We start from the raw sequence: 24,647 nt of genomic DNA, 5'->3' as shown, positions 1-24,647 counted from the left end.
TGCGCGCTCTGTATAAAATACTGTGAAAACTACAACAGCAAACATCTTTTTGCCTTTTCAACCAGAGAAAAGCAGGGAACCCTTGCTCGTTCTCCTTCGTTAATTAACGTAATAACATGCAAATCTTTGAGAGAGCTTTGTTTTAGGACAATATCTGCTGACTGTTTGCCCCACAGATCAGAGTCACGCCATGCAAACCTTTAGCACAGTCCACCGCTATAAGCTTTCCCAAACAATGGCTAAGTCAGGACACATTTTCAAACTGTAAGACTTTTTCCAGCCACACTAAAACCGCGACACTGGTGGGTACTATGTAGTCACGTAAACTGATCTTTTCAGTTTTGACAGTGACATCATTCTTTGTCAAATTATAAGTATTTGATATCTACATACTTATTGCATATCTCTATTTAGTTGGCGCAGACCAGGTCAACCGTAGAAGCAATGCAGTCTCTGCCCTATGTTCGTGTTGTCTGACCTTGGGCTACTCTTTCAAAGATTCTTTCGATGAATCAAGATTGTTTGTCGATCACGAACTGGTAAGTATATAACTTGTAACGAAATGCATACATTCCGTGAGTGATAACGTGAGTTAAACAGTTGACATTTGCGAAATGTAATCGCTTTCAGTCGAGTGTAATCTTCGTCAAAACATACCATCAGACTTTCAGTGCATGGGAACTGACGTGCCTTCTCACATCCAACTGATCATCTCATGGCTGCCAGTAGCTGACCAGTAGATCGATGAATCAATGCCGTGCAATAAGAGAAAATACTGCGCCACAACACTGTTCGTTGCCATGCGGAAGTTATCGCCCGCTCAGTCAATTTCAGCTTTGGAGGGCTTTTGCCCTTTGAGTAAAGCTGTGAGATCTCATAAAGAGTCAGTTCCTAAAATAAATCTGGAACATGAAACAGAGTTCTGATATCATTGCTTAGTGTCCGCTTATGCCCGCGTCAGAACGAATGTTAATACCGTGTAACGATGGCGCTAAAGTGGAGTTAATTTGTTTGTTTAATTTGCAAATATGTTTTGTTCTTCATAAATGTTTGTCTATTACAATATTCGCTCCTTTCCTGGCGATGTTGATAGAGCTGATATAAGGCTGGAATGAGATTTCAGTTCAGCTTAAATTCGGCGACAATTCATCATCTATCACACAGTCTACCACATTCAGCAATGACTTTTCACTTTTGTTTAGGCGACGATGCTTGCATTACGTCACTGAATTCATCATGGCGGAAATAACTTGAACTTTAGTTCAGCTTAAATTTCGGCGACAATGCTTCATACAGCAAAACCTGTATTAATGACCCTATATTAAGCGGAAACCCTCTATTAAGTAGTCACCAGCTTAAGTCCCAAAATTTTCCTCCCATATTTACTTTAAAATAAACCTGCATTCAGCGGACACCGCTGTTAAGCGGACGCGGACACCAATATTAAACCATTTTGTTGCGCAAAACCTGCGATAAGCGGACACTTCAAGAACTTTTTACTTCTAAAGGTCCAGCTAAGACTCCTTTAATTAACATTGTTCAGCGATGTCGTTTTAAGCTAAGTGATTATTTCAGATTAATACATGTATTGCTGACTAGACATTGTCCTTTGAGCAGTGTTTTACCTTTCAGTGTGTTACACTGTAACACAAAAGAGTTAAGAATTAACTATTATTGTAAAACATATTAGAACCTGTTTTGAGCGGACCCAGGGTTCCGCTGAATACAGGTTTCACTGTATGTCAGTTAACACATTCAGCAACGACTTTTCACTTTATTTTCATTTCCACCGCGAAAACTTAGCTTGCATTATGCCAGTAAATTTACCATGACGGAAATAGCTTGAATTGTTAAATAGCTGGGGTTTGGGTGATTCTAATGCGCACTCTTATTGGTTGATTTATGGTCACGCGGCAACAGCTAACATCGAGATTCTCGGGAAGACAAAATCTTGCTGTTTCCTTAGGGATCAGTCATTAAGTTTATAGTACAGTACGTTAAATGCTACAAAATGTAAGGTACAATAAAATACAGATCTAATGGGCCTTATCACGGTTTTCGACGCCATCTTGACGGATAGGGAAAGCTGGCAGAAATTACAGTGTTTCACTGTATGGGTATCCGATGGCAAATAACTTTGTCCAAAATTGAACTTTACACAATTTGTGAATCGTAACGTTAAAATACCAGGTAGAAGATTGTATTCACCAAGTTTGAAGGATGTAGCTTGGCTAGAAAACGCTTAGTTGATTATTTTAATTTTCCATACATTTGTCTGTATTCTTTTGTTTCCCGCAAACCGCGTCTACCCAACCAAATTATTTACAGACGAGTGCCCGTGCCAGGAGAATACCTGTATGGTTAGTACTCGTCCGTGAAAACTTTCCTGTAAACAAGCGGGCTTAAGAGAAAAAAATTGAACAACGCAATTTGCCTGTTGCGAAAAAATATTTGAAGGATAATAACCACAATAACCTCCATTTGGCGCGAAAATATACTCAGATATTTTTCCTTGGGCATCAGCTGTTTCGAGAAGCCAACAGTTTTCCGAGAGCGAGCCTATTGTCGACAGAAATAGTTTAGATATATTTGCAATTTCTGATCTTTGTTGTTATTCCAGACAGCTACTCCGGGAAATTTGACTTGCCGAGGCCAGGAATGTGTTGGAGTAATGAGAAGAATAAGATGAAGACACGTTTATCACGTCTTCTATTCACATTCGAAGCATTTAATCTTTCAAAAATAAAAATGTAAATATATACAAACTGTATAAAAGCTGTAAACGCGGTAGTTCTGAATATATTTCGCTCTTCGAACCTCGTCAGTCGTCCGCCATATTGAAAGTATCAATTTTGTGGCAATAGCTGCCAAACTAAATTTTATATTTCCTCTTATTTATAAGTTATGACTGATCAACATGCAGAAGTTTTGGACCGCAGTTTTGATCACCTTGACGTTTGTAGCATTGGCGTCATCAGTTCAACTAGAAAACACAGACGACGAACACAATTGGAGTTGGATTAGTAAGCCGCCTGCACCATCAGGGGTAAGTTTAAACGCTAACCTTTAACATGATGACGAACTTTAATTTAAGCCAGTCCTTTCCCAAGGCAAATAGCGTGTCGCCCACTGTTCCACGAGCGCTCAGTTATTAACCGTCCGATGAATAGCCTTGGCGGTTTAAGCAATTTTTTAAGCAATTTGAGCGCGAGCAAATTGCTTAAAAACCACCAAGCTACGTAGGCTATCCGATGAACGGTTCAGTTAGCTTGTGTACATCCGTCTCCTCCCCTCCAAAAAATCGGGGAGATTTTTTTGAGGGGAGGGGGCGGATGTACACGGGCTACAGTTCAGTAAGAATAACTGGGAACACAGTATTTGGGTTTTACTGCATAGACAAATCCCGAGGGGGGGGGGAACTCCCATATAAAAAGGATGGGGGTGTTCGTCGTACATTTTAGGGGTTAAAAAAGGTTTGACACCTCTTAGGTTGTAAAGCCTCAAAAGCAGGAGCTTTTCTGGTACTTTTTTCCCACACTGCTAACGACATGCAATTAATCCCCATCGAAAAAATATTTTCCAACCGAGACTCTATCCGTAAGGCCAGGAAGCTTTTTTAATTCAAAAAGGCAGAACAATTGATCCCGATGGTCTGAACATCCGCGAAGAAACGTATTAATGGTTTCCTTTTATTATCTTTTTTCATTATTTTATTTTACCATATGCATATCGTTAATTTACACTGTCAATTAGTTTTACGCATTTCCGGTATTACGAAAATATTCTACAAAAAAATACGTCCCAATGTAAAATTCTCATTGTGCCTGATCAGCCGAAATATAGTGCACCTTCAAAAAAATCATCCTACGTTGTGTCGGTCTCTGCTTTTATATTCTACTTTGTAGGGAATGGAACCGAAAAAAGTCAGTGTCAGTTAATGTGTTGTTTTAATGTAAGAATTTGTACCACTTAGGGGTGAAAAAACTCTAAGCCATGTCCACAAAACAGGATCTTGGTGGCGATTTTTTAAAATTTTCTTCGAGCACCCCCGTCCTTTTATATTGGAGTCTTCCCGGAAGACAAATAGCATAACCAGTATTTGATTTTGAGTTTTAATGACCCATTGATTGTTGGTTGATTTGTCACTAATTCTTTATTTTGCAGTGGGATAGACGGACTAACCCTGCACGATATACGGCTTGTAACTCGCAACAGTCAAACAAATGGCTGTTGAGTGATCAAATCACAGTCGGAAAAGCAAACAGGATCGATATCACTGTCACTTACCGAATCACAAGTTGTCCTCAGTGCGTAAATGTTTTTGACTTGTACGTAAACCAGTCAGACCAGTTTATTAAAGAATCAACTGAATATCCTGACCCACTCATTGACACAACAGCGTATGAAAGAGTGGCAGAAATTAAACAGGCTATCAATTCGAGAAATTCCGAAACAATAAACGTTCTTGTTAAGGGACAGTATACTATCTTGGCATTCCATAATTATGGAGCCTGTAGTACTCTGTTCTCTGTCAAAGTCACTTATAACATTTGCCCTGATGAAACACTCGGAAGCAATTTGGTGTCACTACCAAGGACTGTAGCGCCAGCAAATGATTCTGACACCATTCGAGTTAAAGGAAACTGTATCAAAGATGCTGTTCAAGTACCTGGCAGTTTGTACGTTCACTGTGAAAGTAATGGCGAGTGGAACACCACTGAACTTGAAGGAAGATGTATTTGTAAAGAAGATATGGAGAATAATGGAGGGATATGCGAAGGTAATGTTGCTGCATTTACGATTTAAACTCGATTAACTTGAAAATGTACATGAGATTGACTGTTGCGGTCACATACATTACCTTTTATTGTCGTATATGGCTTTTTTGTTTCCCCTTTCCTTTTAGGAATATTGAAGCAACCCCATCATTGAGCTCAGTCTCTCTTTTTAGGAAGAACCACAGAAACCAGCGTGTTCTATTTCGCTCTATTTAAAATGCAGCGAAAACACTGTGGAACTTGTAACTGCATGGTAGCAATCGCTGAAAGGTTCCTAGGTGAATAAGTACAATGCTGTACAATAAATATTATTTCCCTTTCTGCTCTTATCTCAGTTGGTGCATTCTTGTTTTAGCTTGTCCAAATGGAAAATACAATGACCAGACGGGCCTTATTTGTACAGGTAAGAAATGCTACAAAATTAATTTGTGATACCTTTTGGATGGACTCAGATCTCAGTCAGAAATCTAGAACTCATTACAATTTTAGCATCAATTCACACATTAATTGTGCCTTTACTTTCAACATGAATGTTTAAATTTCGTCAGAATTATTACCTTACAATCTTCAGAATGCATCTGGGATTGTCCATAATTTGGAATTTAGGTGTATTTAAGCATCACGGCTCTTTCAAGTGTTAATTTTAGGATGCCTTGTTTCCTTACTCGCTAGCATCCTGAAATACATGTACTAACTAATAAAAAGGTCGATTTTTGCTGCTTTTAGTTCTTCCAACCGTCCCGAGAAGCATTAGCGTTGCATTCATCAACCAAAGTGCAGTGGAGTTAAGATGGCTCCCGCCTGCAATAACCGGTAACCGGACACTTGTGTACTATGACGTCGATTGCTCTAGGCCATGCGAGGATGCAGACGACAACGAGTGTGTTGATGAAAAGTGTGGAAACTTACCGTATAGGGACGTTTTAAATGTGACCCATGTGTTGATAACGAACCTTTCGTCATTTGTGAATTACACTTTTAAAATCTACGCTAAAAACAGAGTGAGTGACGTGGCGAAACGAAGACATGGAGTTGAAGGAAACTTTGCAGCAATCACCGTAAGGACTAATGGAGCAAGTGAGTTTTTGAGTTTGTGGAAAATTTACAATATGCTGTAAGATAATAATCATCTCCTCTGTAAATCATCTAACACAGATGATTGCTATTAATTTGATTTGCTTTGGTCCAATCCAAACGTTTCTCAACGCCAACTGAATGCAACATTACAGAATCATCGTGAAGGACTGTTAGTGGGAGGTCCTGTGGCCTCGTGGTTAGTACGCTCGTCTTCGGATCGAGCGGTCGGGGTTCGAGCCCTGACCAGGTACATTGTGTTGTGTTCTCGGGCAAGATATTTTACTCTCAGAGTGCCTCTCTCTACCCAGTACAAATGGGTAACGGCGAATTAAATACTGGGGGTAACCCTGCGATGAACTAGCATCCCATCTAGGGGGGAGTAGAAATACTCGTTGTCGCTTCGTGCTACAGAAATCCGAGATAAGCACCGGCCTGATGGGCCACTTGGCTCGTATTCAGACGTTTTCTACCTTCCCTGTGAAGGCTGTCAATTAACGAAAATCGTTTCCACAAGGCCCTCTTCAAATAACTGCTAGTGCCTGAACACACGCATATCTCAAATCGGCGTTTATTCGTGATCGGGATGTACATTTGAAAATACGGTATGCTTGGTCACCTTTTAAAAAGCTGTTTCTGTATATAACGGCTTACGACTGTACGATTTTGCATTAATTGTACGCTCTCGACCAATCGGAAACAAATAAATTTTGTGTGGCGTGCAGCAGTAATTTGCTGTGGCCAAGGTTTAAGAGATCACGCTTGGAACTTGATGTTCTTGATTGGTTTATTTTTCACATTATAGTTCCTGGAAAACCCGAAGTATCGGTTGCACAACCGGAAGATGCCGTTATTTTGTCATGGATTTTACAAGAAAAGAATGGCGTTATTAAAGATTATCACGTGACATACGCAAGGGAGGATGATTCTTCAGATAACGAGTCAAGAACTACACAGGAAACTAAATTGCAGTTTGAAAATCTAATGGCGGGAAAAACTTATGAATTCCAGGTAGGTAAACTTTGAATTCGTAGTTTGGGTAAGCAGTTTAACACGCGAGCAATTAGATGTTATCTTGAAGTTTTATGCTATGAAAGCAAGCAGACAAGCAGGCAAAAACAAACAAACAAACAAACAAACAAACCATTGAAGCTAATTAAAGCGCACTGGTCTTTTTTTTCCTCAGGTATTTGCAGTGAATAACATCGGTAAAGGACCTGCTGGGACAGAGACCTTTACACTTAGAACTGGTTCGTTTGTTAAAAATTTTAAAATAATTATCAAGTTAAGATTAACATAATTATTCCTGCTCTTTCTTGTAAACGATTTCACGTTTATCATTTTCCCATCTAGTCTTGTTGGAACTAGAACAAAAAAAATTCACCTGAAGAAAAAACTCTTAGAAATGCCACGGATATGGCACTTCAAAGTAAGAAAGCTATATTAAAGGTTGTCATGGATCTTGACATGGACTTTGACTTCAGCTTGACTTATTGGCTGATTAGGGTTGATATACCTTTTATCGCACGATTGATGACCTGTAATTAATACTTAATCATTTCTGTCTGTTATATTACCACAGATGGATCGAAGGCGTTTGAGATAATTGCATTCAGTGCAGGAGGCGGAGGACTGGCGTTAATTCTTTTAATAATACTTGTTGTCATTATTATTCTCCGCAGAAGGTGGGTCTCTTAAATAAGTACCTTTTGGATTTGTTCCAGTCATTAAATTGATTTATTAAAGTTTAGGTCGAGACATCTACTGGTCCACCTTCCCTCGTAATACATCAATCTACCTATCTACTTACCTATCTAATTACCTAACGTATCTACGTAGATGAAACGTATCTACCTAACGTATCTACCTTCCTACTCACTTACTTACCTTCCTACCATACCTACTTGTCTACCTACCTACGCACTCACTCATCTACCTTAACCAACCAACTTACCTACCAACCTGCGTGCATACCTACCCACCCACCCACTTATCTACCTTAACCAACCAACCTACCTCTCTAACCACCAATCAATTATCGTTGCTTATCCAAATAAATGAGACTAACTTATATCTATGTGTCAACTTAATGCTTCAATGTGTATACTACTAGGAAGGGGCGAAAGAGTGTAGAGAAAGCCTATATGAAAAGCATTGAAATAGGTAGGTTCAAAAACGTCCATATTCTATATAACGCAATTAAGACGTCTGTACCGGTTAACCCGTGTTAGGTGCTAAAGAATCGACTATTAATGCATAAATTTGCCTCACTGTATAAAACGAGATGTTGCCATTAAGGAAAATAAGAAGACTTTCTGGAAGCTTTCTCGTGTTAAGTTCCATTAATTTCTTTCCACTCCGAACACATTCGCTCGAGATAACAATATTTTAGCAGATGCGCATTGTCAACGAAACTGCATACAAGTGTTGTAACTCTTAGTAAACGTCAATATTGCCTGCAATATTTTGTTTAAAGGAAGTGAATTACAAACTACGAATCCCATGGATCAGCGAAACCAGTATATCGACCCTGGAAACTATCTGGATTTAATGGAACTGATATCGAAGTTTACGAATGAACTTGACAGAAGTGACACTAAACTAGAGGGAATGATCGGACAAGGTAGATATTACTCCTTAATACAATAGGCCAATTTCGATATAATAAAATGCTAACTTGGATCCGAGGCATGAGGAAATAAAACAAAATAAATTTTAAATTATTCATTCCTCGACTTCGATGTGATTTGTTTTGTTTTATTCCGCCAAGCCTCCGAGTCAAGTTAGAATCCTAATTTATCGAAATTGGCCTATTTTACTAGTACACTAATGCAAATGCTGCAGCCTGATTGGCTGAGCTGTTATACACTGTAAGCCATTACTGGGTCGTCCACATAATGGCGAGGGAGGCGTGATGGCCTCATGGTTAGTGCGCTAGTCTCCGGATTGCGCTGTCCGGGTTCGAGCCATAGCCAGGTATCTCAGTTATTTTGCCCGTCACTGTTTCGATTGCTTATCCTCATGTTTTGTATTTCAGGAGAGTTTGCAGACGTGTACAAAGGCCTACTTAAGACTCGAGAAGGCAAGAAGATTGTCGCTGTCAAAGTCTTGAGGGTAAGTTGATCTCTTTACGTTTGCTGCTTTAATCCTTTGGTAGAATTTTGTAGCAAAACTAAAAGCTGAGTTGTTAAACACTCAAACAACTAAAGTGCAAAAGATTATTCCTGTACTCAAAACAAGGCCCGTAAGAATATATGTAAAAAACAATACAAGTTAAACTGATGTTACAACGCTGGTCTTCTCTTTCATTCCAGCCCGGTTCCAGCGAGAAAAACCAAAAGGACTTCTTGTCAGAAGCATCCATCATGTGTCAGTTTGATCATCCAAATGTTATCGGACTCATAGGAGTTGTTACACAAAGTAAGTGGTATATAGAAAGAGAGAAAGTTGTAAATTTTTAAAACATGGAGTGCGTGAAACAACGTAAGAATCTGAGTCCCAACATCAATTCGAAATGATGATCGGGTGCTCTAACCGGTGAGCTATAAAGAGTCATGGTGAGTTGGGCCATTTACAAGGTTCATAGTATGTATCAACTATGTATCACCTGTATGTTCTTATAATTCAAGGAAAATGAAACCTGCTGCAATTTCCCACCCCTCCCTCTCTTCTTTTGTTATGCTTGTCAGAATGTCCCAGATCAATCATCATCATTTGTCCGTTCTCCAAGTTATGGACTTGGCTGCAGTCTCTCTGCCCACAGGCTATCCTGTCCTCTTTAGCTTCTTCTCAGGCCCAATCCGCAAGTCAAAAAATAGGTCAATTCAATCAACCAACCAACCAATCAAGCGGTCAGTCAACCAATCAATGAATAAATCAATCAAACTTTTAAACAATCGATAAATAAATCAAACTACTCCAAGAGATCGTACCTTGATCTTCTCTTGATTAGCTTTATTATTTATTTATTTATTTATTTAATCAGTTTATAATCAATTTGCATTTGTAGGCAGGCCGATGATGATTCTCACAGAATTCCTGGAGAGTGGTTCACTAGATCACTTCTTACAGGTACATTTACTGAAGATCTTTCTCATGCTTGTGTTTTTGCTGGGTATTTTTGTTGCATCACATAAATTCCCGGAAAGTCCAATCCTCTTTGTTTGGGTGAGATGGAACTTTAAACAGTTAAAAGGAAGTAAATAAGATTAGACTTACGTCTCCTCTGAAAGACCTCAAAGTGACTAATAAATGAACTAATAGAAAAGTCGAATTTCTTCTTTGTAGAAACGTAAAGGACAGTTGACGAGCCTTCAGTTGATAGGAATGGCTAGGGGCGTGGCCTGTGGAATGGTGTATCTTTCCGATATGAACTTTATTCATCGGGTAAGTATATACGTGGTAAAGATAGTGTACTAATAACTATCAGTTCTGCGATCGACTTAGGTACGTTACTAGTACCCATGAAATGGGCGGTGCGGTGGCCTAATGGTAAGCGCGCTGGTGTTTGACCGAGCGTTCCTGGTTCGAGTCCTGGCCGAGGTCATTACGATGTGTTCTTGCGCAAGACAGTTTACTCTTACAGTGCCTCTCCCCACACAAGTGTGTAAATGGGTACCGGTTAATTTAATGTTGGGGGTAGCCCTGCAATGGACCAACATCCCCAAGGGACTTACACCCCAGGGGATAGTAGAAATACTCCTAGTCGCTCCATGCTACGGAAACTGGGATAAACTGCCTGATGGGCCATTTGAACCGACACAGACGTAAAATTGTCAGGGAGCCTCTTTCAATATTATCACCATTTTTACATGACGAAAAAGTTCCACTCATTATCTGAGTGCCTTGAAGGATTTCGTGAGTCTCCAAGGCAGACTGGATTGTTTTAATACTTGATAAAAGGTTAGGTCTGTATTGCGCATATCAGAAAAACAAAATTAACAGGCGAGGCGCGGGGGAGGAGGAGAGGAGGGGGGAGAGCGCAATCGTTGTATCATGTACGTAGCATGGTGACATAGTTGGGCAAATTAATGTTGATATCCCTTAGTCAAAGTTTAATCCAAACCTAATTTATCAATTAAACTCACTAAACTGTTTTAAATGTTTCCTGTGGTTTAGGATCTCGCAGCTCGTAATGTGCTTGTTGGTGAAAACATGCTGTGCAAGGTGTCTGATTTTGGTCTTTCAAGAGAGTTACATGCTAAAGACGATCAAGAGCCACTGGATTACGAGACTGAGGTACATGCTCAAGTTTTTCAATCAAAACTGCGAAACCGAGTTGGTTAGATAGTTCAGTTGGTAGAGCACTGCAGCGGTATTGCAGAGGTCATGGTTCGAATCTCGTTCAAGCCTGAATTTTTTTCAGGCTATGATTTCACAAGGGCTCAAGTTGTGTGTATATATATAACTGCTATTATCAATCACGCGTTCATCATAATCTTCCTCCGCAGTTCAGATGTATGATCTTCCATATATTTTCTTGTAATTATTCTAGTAATATCTGTATTGGATTGTTGTAATGCAGTGGCACACCTCGAGAAGACCCTACATCAACTGCCTAAAAAGAAAAAAAAAAAAAAAAAAGGAAACATGGGGATGTTAATGAGATCATCAAGCTTCTTCGTCGTGGCCACTTCAATAGTTTAAAAGAACCTTTAAACATTCTCTGTTGCATAAATCACGCACATAAGAAAATGAGACAACTAACTAACAGTGTAATGCCTTATTCTGTCAAGAGTAATGACCTTCAAACTGCCTTTCTGTGGGATTGACTTGTATAAGCCTTTCTGAAACCCGAACAGTAACTGTTTCTTGCTTTCGTTGTTTTTCTTGCACGTTCCTTAGTAAATACTGTATTTCGTTTCTTAACATTAAATCGTGTTTCTTTTGATTACCCCAAAGGGAGGTAAAATTCCCGTTCGTTGGACCGCACCCGAGGCGCTTAAACATCGAACGTTCAGCTCTGCTAGTGACGTGTGGAGTTTTGGTGTTTTGCTCTGGGAGATCATGACTTTCTGTGATAGACCTTATGGAGAATGGAACAACTACGATGTAAGTGATGTGTAACCTTGCTGCAAAAAATTCTTGAAACGAGGAGATATGTCTGACTGTCTGACAGGCTGGCTGACTGGTTGACTGACTCTCTAGCTGAGTGACTGACTGATGACTGGTTCACTGACTGAGTGACTGGTTGACGGACTCTCTAGCTGAGTGACTAACTCATGATCATAGTTGTACGCCCGGAGGGGCTTGGGGTGCTGCAGCCCTCTCCTCCCCTCCCCCCCCCCCCTCCCCCACAATTTGGGCAAGTCAGTGTTTTGGGGCAACAAGAGAAATTTGGGCAACGGGTTTTTAAAACGCTTCCATTTGTTTCGAAACATTACAATGCTACTGACAAACAGAATAACAATACTGGTAACCAATATACAATAACGTGAGACTTAATACTCAAAAATAGTGCGAATCAGCATTTTCTTAACACCCCTTATTTTTTCGTGTCTCAAATTGTCACTGGAAAAAAGCTTTATTTTTGTAAGAATCCGAAATTTTTTTCATTCTCAATGTCAACTTAACTTTTAAGCATTTACGGGTCCCTCGATAATGTGCTTTCTGAGCTTAAGATCAGGTTCAGTGGAAACGACCAGGAAATACTCTGTGCTTTGGGAGATATGTGTCACAGGGAAACGCCTGATAAAGAAAGCTTCCCCCGCATCGCTAAATTTTACGAAAACGACGGTGAGATTCTGGAAGCTGAGCAGAAAATATACGCGAGTTTTCGTCGTTAGCGCGGGTTCCACTGACTCACGACTGTTTCAGAAATACTGCAGACAACGCATGAGAACGAAAAATTTGATACGTTGCCAGAGTTTTCTAATGTGGTGAATATTATTGTGGTGATACCTGCTACATCATGTTCTGCAGAGCGCGGATCATTCAGTACGATGCGCAGAATACCACCGCAACAACATATGGGGCAACAGCGTGTCAGTAACATTAAAAGTAACATTAACATTAAAAGGAATACGGCCAACTCTGAACTAAACAATGACATGGATCGTATATTTGATATTTTCGGCCCTCGCAATGACAGAGACAGTAATTTCTTAACGTGGTCTATATGATAGATCAAGAGCTGATTCTCATTGTGGATTGAAATGTAAGATTATTTTCACTGCATATTCAGGCCAATGTTAGTGAATCCTGTGCCCCTCATTTGTACTCGATTGTTTTAGAGAAATTTGGGCAACTTGCGAAAATTTTTTGCATGTGAAAATGATTCACCGCTACCCCTGGAAAAAATTGCCCGTACGCTTATGGACTGACTGTTGACTGACTGACTGACTGATTGACTGACTGCCTGCCTGCCTGCCTGCCTGCCTGCCTGCCTGCCTGCCTGCCTGCCTGCCTGCCTGCCTGACTGACTGACTGACTGACTGACTGACTGGCCACTTACTTAGTGACTTATTCACTGTAATTGTTGTTTAACAGTATAAAACTCGGACTATTTAGAAACGTATTCCTTCCCATTTCGATGAGCGTGAGAAGATAAGTTACTACTTATTAATCCGTTACCCATGTTGATTTTAAAGTCTTTGCTGTAGACAGAGCAATACGTTATTCTGGAGTTCTACTGTAGTCGATTGGACACTTTAACATACTCAAGTATTAATGAAACGTCACAGCTTTAACTTGAAATAATGTCTCCTATCTTGGTTTCACTGGAACAAGGTGCTGCGTGTTTACAGAAATTTATTATATGACTTGCGTTTGTAGCCGGTATAACACGCTCTGATTGGCTAATACTAGGGCATTATTCTCCCGTAATGCCAACGGGCCGATTACGGGTCTGCAAAAACTTAACCAAGCAAAAAGCCGTGTAATAAACTACTTATTAACCTCGATCGTTCAGTCTTTACGAGAAGATCTCAAACCTCGGAAAATCTCCTTGCCGGTCGCTCGGTCAATACGGCAAGGTCTCGGTCTGAGATTTTCCCGTAAAAACCTCATTCTCGCTTAGTAAGTAGTTAATAGTCAATAAGGACCAGACTATTTAAAACCTTAAATAGCGCTTTGAAGTCTTTGAAAGGAACTCAGTCACGGCATTTTGAGTTATTTTGGCCACGTACAAAAGTACTTTTAAATTGAAGGGAACCTGAAAATATAGTAGTTTGCCAAGATACAAAACATCAAAGAGATAATAATAATTAACAATACAGCTCGAGGAACAAGGGTGGTTATAATTAAGGATTACCACGGATTGCAAACGACGAACGTGAAAATTTTAGGTTATACTTTCCAAGATGCGTAGCTTCTTTAACTCGTTTATCGTGTTTTTTAAACAGGTTATCAACAGAGTACAATTTGGATACAGATTGCAGTCTCCTCAGGTGCGGAAAATTGGTTAACGTTTGTTTTGCAATTTTTAACATTTGATGGGTGTGTAAAAGCTGAAGTTAGTCAGGAACGTGTAGAAACGGGCACAACTGTACCTCCACTGTCTTACGCTTTCTTCACCTATTTCTAAAATTTTAAATTTTACGCATCGCATATGAAGTGCTGCTAGTGTTGAAGTTATCGTTTTTTTTGTTTTTTGTTTTTTTTGGGTTGTAAAAGGATTACATGTTTGCTCCCAATATAGAAATAACTGAAAGAAAAAATCTAAGGACTGCTGATTTGGATGAGTTACACCAGGCAATCTATCCTTAAAAGTGTCCCTGAATAATTTGTTGTACAAATTTAGCTTATTCTATTCATGAGCCACACCTCGATCCTGACGTTATCGACGTCGATGTAATCCACCACAAATTAATGAAAATCCACCACAAAAAAAGAGGTTTTTTCCAATGGCCCATGTATCCCTACTTTATGCGTCCAATTATATCAGATTTTGGACTGATGATTTCTTGTAAGTTTTGTATAACTACTTTTATGTACTTCAATTCCGGTCTATGAATTAACTAATTAATTTGCTTGGTTATTTCCTATCGCAAGGGCTGCCCGAAAGTTCTGTATTCCTTAATGTTGGATTGCTGGGGGAAAGACAAAAGTAAACGACCCAAGTTTTCTGAGATCGTTAGTCGCTTTGATGAACTAATTCGATCCCCAGAACTTCTAAAGGATTATGTCTCATCGTCTCTCCCAGATACGTAAGTACTATTTAATATGAATATATGAATTTAATACTAGAGGTGGCCCTGTGATGGACTCGCATCCCATCCTTGGGGGAGTAGTGGTGCATCAGAAACCGGAATAAACTCCGGCCTGATCGGCCACTGCCATGACGAAGACTTAACTTTTAACTTCAACCTTGGCCATAATGCATTAAAAAAGAAATGAATAAAGAGAGACATAAAAACACAGTAATCACCAAATTTATACTATAAAACACTTCACTGTTCTCGTCACTGTTTTCCTTGCGTATTGGAAGAGAGGTCGCACTTCTAAAACCCTTAGAAAATCTCCTTTGATAACTATTTACCGTGCACTGATCTCAATTTGAGTCGGTTAATGAAGATACTAAAGCTAGGGTGGTTCTGGAAATATTAGAGACATTTAACACCATGCCAAGGTTTCCATGAAAACGGCAAACAGCAAACGGCAGTTTCGGGTTAGGCGCCGGTTTGGCGTTAGACGTTTGTGACTTCTATCAGTTTAGTTACAAAAACATAAAGAATAATTTCACTTGAAGATGCCGCCATGTTCAATTTCCAGACAACAGCAGTGTTTGATGTTCAAATGGCAACAGAAAGTCCTGTTTTCACTCATTGGCTAAAAATTATATCTAAGCATGTACTACTGGCTTACTAAATTTCTTACTGACGACGTGGTATAAACAGAAATTCAGGATAAAAAAAAAATGTTCAGGTAAATCACTTACGTGCAAACCCACTTCTCGGCGTCGAAAACCCACGTAGAGAACTCCAAACGTGACCGCAGCGCTTAGTCAAGTGACTTCTAGCGGTTTGCCGTTTGAGATTTCCGCTGAAAACCTTGGTGCTAAATGTCACTATTAGATTCATTCTGGTTACAATAACAGTGCCTGGTATTACATGTCAGTCACTAGCCTGCGAACGCAGATGTATTTCCGGCTGTCGCTTGTCTGCGCCGAAAATAACGTCTGCGAACCCGAGCCAGGAAACGATTTCTGTGACGTAGGAATTTTAAGCCAATGACAGTTTAGCTCAAGTAGCCCCGGAACTACTGCGCGAGGAGCACTCGAGTTTCATTCTATCATGGAATCTGATTGGCCAAAGAGAAACAAAAGTCATTACCTCACAGAAATCGTTTCCTGGCTCGGGTTCGCGGACTCTATTTTTGGCGGAGACAAGCGACAGCCGGAAATACGTCTGCGTTCGCAGGCTAGTCAGTCACTATCAAAGCCATTGTAACGACAAGGACACAGTAACAACAATAAAACAACGACGACGCCCAGTCAAGTCGTTTCTTTATAATTTTACCTGTTTTTATTACTTTCAGATCTATCGAGGTCAATTTACCAGAATTTCAGTCCGTGGACGACTGGCTAAAATACATCAACATGGAGAAGTATTTGGAAACATTCCAAGCTAATGGCGTCAACACCCTCAACAAGGTCGCTCATTTGAATGAAGAGGATTTAAACGAAATAGGAATTAAGTTGGCTGGACATCGAAATAAAATGAAAAAGAGTATCAAGGCTATGAATTCACAACGTCACAACAAGGGCATGGATGAAGAGAAAGCCGCAAAATAGACGGGAGAGAAAACGTGGCTGATTGGAACAAATGTTTGCTATAAGAACCAAAAATTATACGAAAGAAGTGTAATTGTTATACTTTAAATTTGGTTCTTTTGATCAAACAACTGATAAAGTTAATGTTTTTAGATAAAATTTTTTTTTTAGTTAACATTGAAGAACAGTAGGTCTTTTTAAATCAGTTTTATTATGGATTTTCGTTCAGTTTTTATCGCAAACTTATTCATTACAAAATAGTAAAATCAATACAGATAGTAAATACAAAATAGCAAAGAGGAATTTCAGGAACAAATTGGACAAGTGGTAAATCTTTAAGAAAAAGAATCAGTAAAAATGCAAAACGCACCAAAAGAAAAGAAAAGAAACGAAATGCGATAATGCTGATACTGACAGTGTTAAACACTCACTGTTAAAGTTCGTTTTAGGAGCAAGGGTCGTTTCTGCCAATTTTTTTGCAATTGAAGGGTTTATTAAACAATTCCAAAATTAGTACGAACTCTCACAGGTATAACGTTGCCCAACAATTTTCATTTTGAACAAAAGTATTCTGACTGGTGCCAAATCGCTATGTTTATCCGGTTGGAAAAGAGACGACGGAGGGAGTCTGAATGGAGATCAAATTACAACGCATGAGGGGGATTCTGGGATATTTTCCATCCCACTCGATAAATAGTGACTGGGTACGACTTATAGACTTTAATTTATACATACAAGATGGCAGTATTTGTGTAAAAGCTCACGATGGTTCTGATACCTTTATAATGGCAATTGCTTCGTTATTAGTTTTCTATAAACTGCATTTAATGGTGTAAACTTTACACCACTACTGTCCCCAAAATAAAGCAACTTCCCCCTTCCGCTCCCCCCTCCCGAAAAAAGGGGGAAAATACGCAAGAATCGGAGTCCATCTCTGTTGGGAAGCCCCAGTACTTGATATGTTCAAACATAGAACGGAGAGTATGTCTCGGAACAAACTAGTAATTTGCGATCTCCCATACTATACAGGGATACTTTTTAAATTTTGATATTTTCTAATATCTGAAAGTTAGTTGCTATTTTTGTACACTATTTCAATATGAAATAAACACGTATTTCTTTTTTTCTTATTCTTTGTAGTTTAACGTAATATTCAAAGTTGTGTGCCACAGAAATACTGTGTGGTATTCCAGCCTGATTGCTACCGGAGAAGATTTTTCCCATTGCTAGTCTATTAGTTCAAATTTTGGGAAGTAATTACTCGATCTAGGGGCTTTGAGTCAAAAAAAAAAACGAAAATCCCACGCACGTATGTTTCCGAGATATTTCTACCTCTCGATCTGCTTTTATTTCACTGACAAGAATGGACGGAATGGGTTTGCTTGCTTCATACTATAGTTTTCCACGCACGTTAATCGTGGCCCAGTCTTATAGGACTGAGGAAAGTCAATCACCAAATATGGTAGCACCAGCACTCTGCTGTTAGCTGCTGGGCACCTAATATACAGAAAAACAAGAAGCTTTTAAGGAAGTTTAAAACCGTGAGATAAAATTTAAAAGCAAATCAAGTTGCGTCGAATCGATAGAAAACTGTGGTATGTGAAGCAGTAGTAACCAAATAGCAGCAATACCACAACAAGTCTATTTACTGGCAAAACCAGAAGAAGCAGCTGCTCGCACTTTCATTTTGTGAAATGCTAATCGTGGCAACAACTAAAAACCCAGTCTTCTCACCGTAAAATTACCGTACCCTCAATGCCACGCAGTCTAACATTTCTACAGATTTTCTACCAAAAGTCTTGTTCAAACTTTCTTGACAATACTAAGTATTAAGAACTTTTATGCCATGGATTCAGTTCCAGGGCTTTTCGTTCTATGCAGAGGGCAACACACTGTTCTACAGTGTTTTCCTTTCATATCTTTTTGTAAGTAACGTGATTTTTTCTTAAAAATATGAAAAAGATATACGTTTCGCCAAATCGCAACAGCTTGACTCATTTAAAAGTATAAATAAATCTTTTTATTACCTCCCAAGATGAAAATGGCAAATTTCCGTTCCACACGTTAATGATCTAAAACGGAAGGTTTTAAAAACCATTTTCCCCAGGTGGCTAGTTTTGTCACTTTTGCGTGGACGATAGCAACGGAAGTGTTTAAAAATGTTGAAGAAACAAATGTTGAAGAAACATGTTGGAATCCAGCCCGCACACAGCACACGATATCGTCACCGTCCGGCCCGTTTTTTCAAACACGCGAACAGATGAAACGTTGAAACCGGTAGCATCCTTCGGTACATTTGAGGCCAGATAAAAAAAGAAGACTTCTGAAAAGTAATAAGTTGGAGGGAATGCTCCAAGTAATAAATTCACAAGAAGTAACTCCTGTGCTTTTTCTTTGACGTGGATTAAACGTTCGGAGATGCTGAAGAAATCATCTTCCTACAGGCGCTGGTGTTGGCGTTTCTTTGCCGTGCGTGATGTTTCGAGGATAGTGAAATATGTGTTGCCGCTAAAACACTTGCCGACATTAGTTAGCATTTTAATATATCGAAAATGGTCTGTTATAGAGTTACTCATCCTGGAGCCCAGACTCCTAGTAAAAATACCCAAGGGTGGCGAATAGGCCAATTCCGATATATTAATATTCTAACTTGGCTTCGAGGCTTAGGGGAATCAAAGAAAAGAAATCGCATCGAGGATGAGAGATGAATAATTAATCTCTTTTGTTTTATTCCCCTAGCCTCGTAGCCAAGTTAGAAGTTTAATATATCGGAATTGGCCTATTAAATGCAATCAGGAGCCATAATCGGGTACGGAGACCGTAAGCGCGCGCTATTTCAAGTATTGGGGCTGTCCCCATGATATGGAACAATAATTCTATTTTTAGAACAAATTGCGCCATCACCTGCGGCACACGCGCGTACATGCTGCGAGAATTTTTGCGGATGTCGCGCGGGGGAAATGGCGTCCGAAATTCCCGAAATTTTTCATCTTTTTGGCCCACAACTCAACGCGTTTACGTCTGTTGGAATTTTGCTTAAGTATTTTCGTCGTAAGCTGCTGCAGTTTGAGTGAAGTAAGACAGTGTCCAATTTAGGTATGTTCCGCTGTAAGCTTATGTATATCGCTGACCAAGTTGTGTTCCGACGGATGCTTCTTTTACATGAGCTGTACATTACTCCACTTTAAATTTCACATATGTTGAAGATTAACAGCTTTTCCATTACACAGCAAAAAACTAGCTGGATACATTTAGATATAGCAGAGCTTCAGGACTTCATACAGTTTCCTAGCTCCTCTTGCCACACGCTTGCGAAGAATTTGTCAGTCTATCGCGACCGAAAAGTAAAACAAAACAATTGCTAGTTTGAGTTTCGCTTGAATTGTAAGCAACGCTTGATGTTTCATCAAGGCTTAATTAACAACTTTACGTCCGTAGATACTGCTCAGTTTTATTCGTGTAAAAATCCAGTAAATTTTCTATTCTCGATGAATGAGAGCGCCCGCCGATGCGTGTTTTGTACAGTCAGTAAACATGACAAATTGTACTTCCGCCGCACTTTCGTGTGAAAGCGTACATCGAACTCAAACAATAGCTCTATAGCTTTTAAATATGTTTAAGATTGATAAATGTTTGAGAACAAATTAAAAGCTTAGCTGAAAATATGTGAATAAAGGAGAAATAATCAGCAAAGTTACGATGACGCTTTCTTTAATCAACTTGGAATAACGATTTCGATTTTGTTGATGGAGTTATCAAAACTCCTTGTCTATTTTCATTTTCGCAGTGTAAAACTTTACTATGCTTATGTTGAAGAAACACACATGATGTTAGTAGCCTTTTTTGCGTTCGTGAAATTTGTTGCAGCATCTCAGCACAAAAGATAACAAAAGAAATCTTTGTGAAGATTTGCTGACAATTGAGAACACCGACTCGGACTTGAAAGTGCACGAGCTGCACTATGCAAATGAGCTAATTGTACGCGTCAGACTTTCCTTTCAAAAACTTTTGCAAACTCACTAAACAAGTAGAAACAATAAGAAACCATCAAAACAGGTTTTGGTTATGATTGACCATTGTCTGAGAAACTCACAAATTAACTCGATACCAGAGTAGATGTATTCTTAAGTCAGAACAAACGCAAAAACATACGCGTAAGCTTACAACTAGCGTGAGCAGATCTTGTTATTCATTCCCAGTGCGAGATTGAAGTCTTGTTTTCGACCCTGAAAAACCCACCTTTTCCGTTAGCTCAGAGCATAAAACTACATATAAGCGTCCTGGTACGTATTCCCTGCCTTATTCCCTGCCATCGCTGTGAAAAATACGCAAGAGAATCTCTCAACTCTCACCATTTGATCACGCAACGTGACAACATCCACGCGAGAGCCCCCGACATGTGCGTGGATCCGCGCGGATATATGACGTCAGGATGGCGCAATTTGTTCTAAAAATAGAAAAATTGTCCCATATCATAGGTGCGCGCGGATCCCAAGACTTACGGTCTCCGTCCCCGATTATGGCTCCTGATGCAATAGAAGTCAAATGCCTTGCAAAATGCGTGCCCCCCCCCTCCCCCCTCAGGTTTAACATTGATAGGTGCAGAATGGTGTGAGTTTTACTGGCTTTGAATGTATGACAGGGCATCAGGACTCAAATGACATTTATCAACTCATTTTTTATACAGTTTGTATTAACCAGGAAAATTAAAATTCAAATAAGCAAGCCGAAGATGTACATCTTTTAAAAATTAACTGAAAGATAACATTGAATTGCCTTTGCCAATGCCTCCACCCTCGGGCTTATCTGTTTTAGTAATAATAATACCTTGCTAACGTCTACAGGTGGACGAGCTGTGAAGGAATATCGACGAAGTGTGGAAAATGTTCAACATTGACAGTGAAATAAACTTTTAGATGCAGTCATTTCTAGAAAAACTTTGCAACTCTTGTTGAAGATTACTAGCTTATCTTGCCGAAGCAACTCGATAAGCTTATTAACCGCGCGGCCATGGGCCGAGCGCGGTTCTAGGTTTACCCGTGGTTTATTTTTTTATTTTTTATTTTTTTTGTCGGTGACCAGACGCAGACCTCCGCTCGGCCAAACTTTGAGTCACCCAACGTGTGATGTTTTTCCGCCAGAAGCTGTTAAAACATAAACACACGAACAATTTTACGGATATTGTTTTCTTTTTTGTGGGTAAAATATATTTTCTTTTCGCTTTATCAAAGCGTTGGATTTAAAGGGAATAATAAATAGGCTGAAAAAAGGTATTACGTCAGCCATGGAATGCGCTGACGTTGCAGCTTTCACTTTCGCTACGTGACAAATAAGATCGTGTTTACTTTGGAAGTTTATTTCGGCAGAAGCGACGGTCATTAATTTATTTGTAATTTTGCGAGTATTTCTTGCGGTTTTAGGCAAATGAAGTAAATCCTTTGACTGTTTCATCGCAGCGAGTTCATAGATCGGAAAGAAAAGCCAAGCAAAGAACGTGTCAGAACGTGCAAAGACTACGTCATTGATAGGGAAATAACCACCGTACTAAAGATAGCCGTAGATAACGCAATTCTTGAATTATGTGACTCGTGTGACTTCTTTGCTAACCCTTAACTCAAGGGAAAAAAACAATTAAATTTAATCGTGACTTTAAAGAAAGAAAGCGGTTTGTAATAGTGTTCGTATCTTCATGCCCATACATATCCCGAAGAAACTTCCAGATTAAGACTATTACGTCATCGGAGATGTCACAACGGCTACGACTGATGGTGCGATAATAGAGTTTATGCTGATCAAGTGCTGTGATGTCTACAGTAATCAATGAATCATCAAAGATTGCTTTGGAATATGCACTGCGTTGCGACTGTAGTACTAAGAAAACAGTTAAATTTTAAAAGCGCGGTTATAAGATCTAACAGATCTTCTTGTTTTGATAGAAAACGCGACGAAAGTTTCCCCAACAAAGAGTCACTTACCGCTATTTGGCAATTCACTTCAGTGAGAATCTCAGTTCCAGGCATAAAACTCCAGCAAAAGTCTCTTACTGCTTCGCGTTGTTCCTCGTCTGTATCGTGCCTCCATTCTCTACCCCTGGCAAGTTCTTTTCCTCGTCGTTCCTCGCCTAAGCTTGATAGATTTCGCCTCCTTTGTGTCGCCCTGACCCGCTCTACTTCACGGCGTTTTTCAGTACTTCTTCGTCTCCTTTCATGACCTTCTTGGCTACTTCTTTGCCTGTTAATTCTTGCTCCCTAGATCTCTGCCGTTCTCTCTCACGTTCTGCTCCAGTTAAACCCGGTCTTAGGGCCTCTTCACATGAGCCGGGTAACCGGGACGAATTTTGTCATCTGTTCATATGGGAAATTTCAGCCCGGTCTACCGGGATAAAATCCAAGAAACACAACCAAAATGGTGGAACATAAACTTGTATCGTTCGCGGCTGTCGCAGCTTTGTGGGCTTTAGGACTCTTAGTCTAATACAGACAGGGCAAAAATTATGTCATTTTGGCCGCTATGTTGCGAAAGCGAAGCTATTTCGTCTAAAAGTTTCGTCCCGGTTACCCGGGCTGGAGTGTTCATGTGGGAAAATTTTCATCCCGGTTACCGAGATCTCGGTCGCAAAATCGAGATCTCGGTAACCGGGCCAGCCTGGCTTCTCATATGAACACATCGAAATTTTTACGAAGGAAAGAGAAGCGAGGCGAGATCTCGGAAACCGTGTCAGCCCGGTTGACCGGGCTCATATGAAGAGGCCCTTAAAAACGTAATATCAACTCCTCTATCGTTTGTTGACATAACAATAGAAATTAGCATTCTTTTCTTAAAAGGAAAACCTCTGTTTTCGGGAATAGTCGTTTCGCTAAAAAGTCTCTCTTTCAAAACGGTTAATGCGATTATCGCGCTTTTTTCCTCCAGAAAAACGCGGGCTGCACAAAGCGACACGCGACGCAACCGCGAATTCCCACCAAAAAAGATTGCATTCTTTAGCACCCCCCGTTCGGGTTACTTTGAGACTCCCCTCCCTCTCTCCCAGAGTCTGCACGGACGCGCGCTTCTGTTACTGCCGTTGGATGCTTCATGGTCGTTTGGAGTTTCAGAGGCGGCCTACATTCGCTGACTGTTTTTCCTTCAGTATAGAGGTAACAGAAACTTTCATAAAGCACTAACGTACATGTATAACGTAACTAGCGAGTCGCGTGATCTAAATCTCTGCAGATCAAGCGAGCAGGCATTCCATGACCGGTCCGTAAAAACGATGGAGCGGTTTAGAGTAAACGGAAAGTGCGAAGTCATGGAGCGTCAGGTTAAAGCTGCAATGATAATGATTAGGTGATTAGGTGATATAGGATCCTGATGGTAAGAAAATTTGTGACTTGGAAATATTCAATCAGCGTTCTTGAAAAGTATATTTGTGCAGATTTGTGGGCTATTTGTACATGGGCTATCCAAATTCCTGTTGTTGTGGAGTAAGCTTATCTGCACACTGGGATTCCTCTACAGATTAGACGAGAATGTTAATTTAAGTCTTAATTAATAAAAGATAAATTCGATTGAAATAGCGATATTTGAAACTTGTGATTGAAACATCCATTCCTATGGTCAGGGAAACTTCTTGCACACTGGATTGATTGATTGATAACTTTATCATTTTTACACGATAAAAATTCCTTCAGCACAGTTTAAAAGTATAATTATAATATACATGAAAAAATTACTTGATTCTGATTGGCTGAGAGCAGTGCAGTTCAAGTGTAACAGCAGTGCAAAAAGTGTAACATCAGTGCAAAAAGTGCAACACCAGTGCAAATTACTCATCATAATTCTAGATTATGATTGGCTGAAAGAAAATAGTTAATTTTCTAAGCCAATGATATCACGTAAAATGATGACGAAAATTTAGTGCAGAAACTTTGAAAAAAGTTTTCTTGACTGAGAAAAAATGGCTTCAACAAAGGTCATCGGGGATTTCCTCCGTGTGCATTTTTTTCATGTTTATATTATTCATAAGTAATCATACGGTTTTTCTTGTTCAATTTGGAATTAATTAGCACTTGTGAGTGTTTAAAAAAGCTGAAATTGCACTCGCC

The 24,647-nt window shown here is 39.7% G+C and overlaps 1 protein-coding gene across 2 annotated transcripts in view; it reads left to right on the top strand.

Moving 5' to 3' along the window:
• Positions 1-17,693, top strand: part of LOC145481834 (ephrin type-B receptor 1-B-like) — a 58,873-nt gene extending 41,180 nt beyond the window's left edge. The window contains exons 1-20 of one of the 2 annotated variants that reach the window (XM_081460379.1): positions 218-302; positions 415-539; positions 2,903-3,046; positions 4,165-4,780; positions 5,134-5,181; positions 5,505-5,855; positions 6,658-6,863; positions 7,039-7,102; positions 7,435-7,537; positions 7,966-8,015; positions 8,329-8,475; positions 8,890-8,966; positions 9,167-9,272; positions 9,862-9,923; positions 10,140-10,238; positions 10,971-11,090; positions 11,754-11,903; positions 14,195-14,239; positions 14,844-14,998; positions 16,329-17,693. In XM_081460379.1, the coding sequence (XP_081316505.1) occupies positions 2,918-3,046; positions 4,165-4,780; positions 5,134-5,181; positions 5,505-5,855; positions 6,658-6,863; positions 7,039-7,102; positions 7,435-7,537; positions 7,966-8,015; positions 8,329-8,475; positions 8,890-8,966; positions 9,167-9,272; positions 9,862-9,923; positions 10,140-10,238; positions 10,971-11,090; positions 11,754-11,903; positions 14,195-14,239; positions 14,844-14,998; positions 16,329-16,584 (2,784 nt within the window). In that variant the 5' untranslated portion in view covers positions 218-302; positions 415-539; positions 2,903-2,917 and the 3' untranslated portion in view covers positions 16,585-17,693. Of the gene's footprint in view, positions 1-217; positions 303-414; positions 540-2,902; positions 3,047-4,164; positions 4,781-5,133; positions 5,182-5,504; positions 5,856-6,657; positions 6,864-7,038; positions 7,103-7,434; positions 7,538-7,965; positions 8,016-8,328; positions 8,476-8,889; positions 8,967-9,166; positions 9,273-9,861; positions 9,924-10,139; positions 10,239-10,970; positions 11,091-11,753; positions 11,904-14,194; positions 14,240-14,843; positions 14,999-16,328 lie in introns of those variants that run through there. The other variant, XM_081460380.1, reaches the window with a different exon arrangement.
• The last annotated feature ends 6,954 nt before the right edge of the window (positions 17,694-24,647 follow it).

The sequence above is a fragment of the Orbicella franksi genome, chromosome 3 (genome assembly GCF_964199315.1).
Source record: "Orbicella franksi chromosome 3, jaOrbFran1.1, whole genome shotgun sequence".
Lineage (NCBI taxonomy): Eukaryota > Metazoa > Cnidaria > Anthozoa > Scleractinia > Merulinidae > Orbicella > Orbicella franksi.
This window is presented reverse-complemented; position numbering and strand designations above follow the sequence as displayed.